This window comes from Sinocyclocheilus rhinocerous, unplaced genomic scaffold (genome assembly GCF_001515625.1).
Source record: "Sinocyclocheilus rhinocerous isolate Xijiao unplaced genomic scaffold, SAMN03320098_v1.1 scaffold3324, whole genome shotgun sequence".
In the NCBI taxonomy this organism is placed as follows: Eukaryota; Metazoa; Chordata; class Actinopteri; order Cypriniformes; family Cyprinidae; genus Sinocyclocheilus; species Sinocyclocheilus rhinocerous.
The window spans coordinates 6765-11996 of NW_015664138.1; the positions used below are offsets into that span (position 1 = coordinate 6765).

Below are 5232 nucleotides of genomic sequence, written 5' to 3' on the forward strand. Positions count from 1 at the left end.
CCGATATTCGTTTTGCTTTTTCGCACTTAGTGTGGAAAGGCCTTTAAGCTGACATCCCACTAACCATTAACCTTTTAATCAGGTTTTGTCTTCCATTTATTTCTGTCTTACATTTAGCTTGTTCAATGCACTAGTTAAGCTAGTGTCCCACTAACTATCTTTTAATCATATTTTTGACTATATATTGTATTTAGTGTGTACATGTACTAGTTGAGCTAATTTCCTACTACCTGTTCTTTTTCTTAATTTTTTTTCTGTCTTACATTTACCTTGTTTAATGCACTATTTTCTTAATCGGGCTGTCATGGCCTTCGCAGCGACCAATGAGCTCCTTCCCAACCTAAATTGATAAAAAAGTACCTTTAAGCCATCATGTCGATGACCTAACAAGCTTTCATGTTAATTTGCTACCAAAATAAGATTTGTGCATTAGTTTTGAGATGGTATGTGGGCAGCAAAATCACTGTTAACCTTTCATCGCACCCTCGGTTTAGCGCACGTGTACTCGCCTGAGCATGTCTGATTACACAAACGGTTGCGCCACATTTGATTTCCAAAACAGAGCTTAGAAATAAATAAATGATGTCATGTTGTCTGTTCCTCTGTCTCAGGTACATGATGATGAAGGACTGCTGGCATGCAATCTCCTCTCACAGGCCCACATTCAAACAGTTGGTCGAGGACTTGGACCGCATTCTCACTTTGGCAACCAACGAGGTGAGGCGTGCACACGTTTACACACATGCATAAACAGTCTCGAAACCATTCGCGCTTTCCCTATAGCTCTGGGATCCATCGAACCTGTGCCAACACTGGCTCCGACTCCAGCTCGCAACATTTCGCAAGATCCGCGAGGGAAAGGAAGCCGTTTATACGGTCAGCGTACAGGTCGAGAGTTGCACGTGCTTAATTTCATCCAGGCTTGGGTTTTCGAGAGTGGCCCCCGTGCTAACGTTGCTCAATTGTCAGATGGATCCATACTAGACGATTCTTTTCGTTCCCTAGCTGCCATCCGTGATATCCGTGTGGCGGGCTGAGGGATGGAAATCTGTCAGAACTTGTCGAAGGGGGATTGAGCCGTGGAAGAGAGATGATGCCAAAAGCCCCGCTCTCGCTCGCCGTTTTGAACTTTAGAAATGTAATAAAGTGCCTCTGCTTTCTTCCCCCCGTCTTAAACTGCTCACAGATGTGAAGGTCTTTAGTAATGTGAGCTGCCTTGTGTTGAGCAGCGAGAGTTCAATCCAACACTCATTTTCAGCAACCTAAAACCCCCTTCTTCCTCTCGTCAAATAGTTCAGTACCAGCCGCAAAGACGAAATGGCTCCAATTTTGTCTGAGGAATGAACCAGGAAAAAACATCCTCCTGTACTTTTTTTGGTCTTATATGTTTATGTGCATTGGATGTTTATAGATATGTATTTCAGAAATATATATATAAGTCTTCAGGTGCGGTGTCTTCTGTTACTGATTCACTGAAATTCGATAAGCAAATATTGGTTAGACTTGATGTTCAGACGTGGAATCTGGCACAGTGGTTTCCAGCATGGTTAAACTCTGACTGAGCGCACTTTATTTTTACAGGTCACAGCTGGTGAATCACAGCAGAAAGTATTATTTGAGTTATTTAATTATTTGATTACATATACTACCATTCAAACATTTGGGTTCAGTATTTTTTTTTTTTTTTCGAAAGCGAGAAATTATTACTTTAAGGACACATTAAATTGATCAAAAGTGGCAGTAAAGCCATTTAAAATGTCACAGAAGATTTCTGTTTAAAAAAAAAAGCTGTTCTTTTGAACTTTCTATTCATCACATACTCCTGAAAAGTAACTAAAGAATTGTTAAAACTAACTAAAACTCAAAAGTACAAATAAAATAAATAAATAATCAAAAAATTCTAATAAAAATGAATAGATAAATAAAATAAAATATAAAGAAAACTTTAACTTATTCCAAGGCAACAGCGGAAATTATTGTATAAAATAATCATTACAATAAACATTACCTGAAATAAAATAAAATTTATAAAAAAGTTAAACTTTATTTCAGCTAGTTGCCAAGGCAACATCTATTTTTTTTTTATTAACTTTAAATGAAACATTTTAAATAAGAACTAAATAAACGTATATATTAGACATATAAAAAAGAAAATGATTAAAAGTGACAAAACTACATTTCTATAATTATAACTAAAATTAAAATGAAAAGAAAATATTTTTGAGAATCTAATTCAAAATACTAATTAAACAACTATAATAGTGTATCAATTTGATTAAAATAACGCTGGTTTAAATGCATTTTTTTCTCTCCATGGAAATAGCTTTTATTTCTAATGGAGAAGGTTGTCTTTCATTTGACTAATTGAAATATAATTGGGCTTTTCCTATTTCCCTAATTTTTCCCATTAAATGAGGCAGCTCTAGTTCTGGTCATGTTTATACTGACAGCTTCGTCTTTGTGTCTGTAGGAATATCTGGACCTGTGCGCCCCGGTGGAGCAATACTCTCCCAGCTTCCCCGACACACGCAGCTCCTGCTCCTCTGGAGACGATTCCGTCTTCTCCCACGACCCCTTAGCAGACGAGCCCTGCCTTCCCAAGTACCAGCACATCAATGGAGGCATAAAAACATGAGCCTCTTCAACGTTCTCCAGACCCACCGCATCCAAGCTACGCCTGCAGTTCTCAACAAGACTGAGAGACTTTTACCCACAGTTCCCTTGTACCCATTCAGAACCGTATGCTGCCTCTAGACTCCTTGCGAAGCTCCCGCTGAACTTTTGGAGTGCGCTAAAGGAGGCTGAGACGTCAGCAATGCTGCTTTTCCGGAAAGAAACTGAAGTGTGTGAAGCGCAGGTGCTTTTTTTTGTGGAAACACACACTTGTGCGCACAAAAACACGTGACCAAGCTCTTAAGAAGAGGACAAGGACTGAAGAAAAGTGACTGTTTCCAAGGGCCCACCTCTTAAATTTTTTTGTTTATTTCGATGGGGTTTTTTTTTCGTTTATGTTGGAGTTCTATTACATTCTTGCTGTCATTCCGTTGCTTGGCATTCCAGGATTCTGTGTTCCCAAGAGAAATGAATGGAGCACATGAACAGAACTCTTAAGATACAAAAAGGAGACAATAGGATACGAGTACAATAAGGAAACATACAACTAACAGAAGAAGTAGAAGAAATCATAACACTGCCTCCGGTTGATTTTTATTGTTTATTTTAAATGCTCAGTTTTTACCATGATAACACGGTTATCGTACAAAAAGCCCAAGCCGTTATCCTTAATGGTTAAAAAAATAATACATGGTATATAGTGCTGGGTATATTTGTAAATATATTCAAATATGTAAAAATATATATTATATATTTACAATTAATTATTTTTGGTATGGACTTCCGAACAATTCCTCCCTTTTCCCGCAGAGTGAGAAATAGATGTAGACACATCTAGATGTTTCTATTACATTCCCAGACATACATTAGCACATTTATAGCAGGACTCGACATTAAAAACTCCATGATATGGCTTATCTCTTATGTGTTTCCTGTTAAAACAGGAAGTTTCTTTTCTTTGTCATGTTTTGGGAGTGTACTAGCATTTAGATGACCTCAAAACTAACGAACATTGACTAAAAGCCAAACAACTCTCAGTTTTCATGCATATGTTCCAGACACTTTGAGCCGTGGTGCTGGTTCGAAACCAGGCGCACAAAATCCCCTGGAAAAGTTTAATGTCGGGTCCTGCGCAACTCTCACTTGCTGACACAGTCACGTATTGGCTTTCAGGGAAAGAGATAGCATGTTAATTTATTGACTTATGTTAAAAAAAGAATCAAAAGGATAAAAAAAGATCAAAATAATAAAGAGATAATATTAATGACGACAGTAGAAACAATAATGATTCATAATGTTTATTTTGTAATTTAAAATAACATTTCAGTGGTACAAAGAATTATTTGTAGCTGGTATCGAAAGATTTGCATTTCTTACGTCTTTTTATATATAAATATACAAATGTGAATGGTAAGTTAAAATGCAAAAATAACGTACATTTTTATAGTCAGCTAATCCCTTTTCTATAGTAGAGGATGTTGTTTTTATCCGGCTGTTTTACTCACACTGAAGTTTGCATTTGAATTTGACGAAATACTGGAAAAAAAGGTTGCAGTATATTCTGTGCAGTTTTACCCACAACTCAAAAGTATTAAGAATCGTTCAAGTGTTTCATTTTCTTCCAGACAAATGAGCTGAGGTTGCTGTCAACAAGTGTTCCTGACAGATTTGTAAAATTAAAGATGAAAAAATGAATTGTGTGTGCTTTATTTTTATACTTTGCTCTGCTTTTCTAAACAATTTTTTCTTTCTAGAATGTGATCAGTACTTTTCAGTTGTCTTTAAACATGTGCAAGTCAAGTAAAATGTATGTATACAGTGCTTTTCCCCCCACAATACACAGTTTCAAAGTAGCTTTACAGAAAATCATAATGTTAATGTTTATAATATATTAATGCCCTATGGTTGCATTTAGCACATGAGAGCTATAGTTTACATTTTGTAATGAGACAGGCAATCAAGCAGTTGAGATTTGCTATATAGTACAGTATTGCCATATACTGTATGTATGCAGATAAAGTTGTATATACTTATATCCAGCTATGTATAATGAGATGGACCATAATGGTTTTAATGTGCAAATTGCAAGCCTGTAGACCAGGGTTCCTCAATTAGTTTTCACAGAGGGCCGAATTCTACCAACAACACCAAGCCAAGGGCCACTCACCTATATATATATATATATATATATATATATAATTGTTATTATTATTACAATTATTATATTGTTGCTTTTGTTAAAATAATCACAAAATGAATTTTCAGATTTTTTTCCCCCAGTAGTCTGTTTTATTCAAACAATTATGAACATTTTTTGCATTTAGATACAGAAGAACTTTGCCTGTTGAATATTAAAAACAAATGAACAAACAAAAAATCTGGATCTCCATGTCTGCCATGCAAATCAACTGTTCCTGTTCATTCCCAGATTGGATCTCTTCTCTCCACTTTGCCTAATTGCAGATTAAATTATTAGATTAGTCAGTATTAATATTTTTATGCTTAGATTTTTGGGGGGGATCAAACGTAACACCGTGTGTCCCAACCAGACACGACGCGATAAAAAGTATATTTTCCTTGTAGTTTTTGTCCTAACCACCCGTGACACAACACGTTACA

The 5232-nt window shown here is 36.1% G+C and overlaps 1 protein-coding gene across 1 annotated transcript; it reads left to right on the forward strand.

The window, feature by feature from the left end:
• Window positions 1-582: 582 nt before the first annotated feature.
• Window positions 583-4308, forward strand: LOC107729636 (fibroblast growth factor receptor 2-like). The gene is made up of 2 exons (XM_016540272.1): window positions 583-717; window positions 2471-4308. Exons 1-2 carry the CDS (start codon window positions 583-585, stop codon window positions 2633-2635), a joined length of 300 nt encoding a protein of 99 aa, XP_016395758.1. The 3' UTR covers window positions 2636-4308.
• The last annotated feature ends 924 nt before the right edge of the window (window positions 4309-5232 follow it).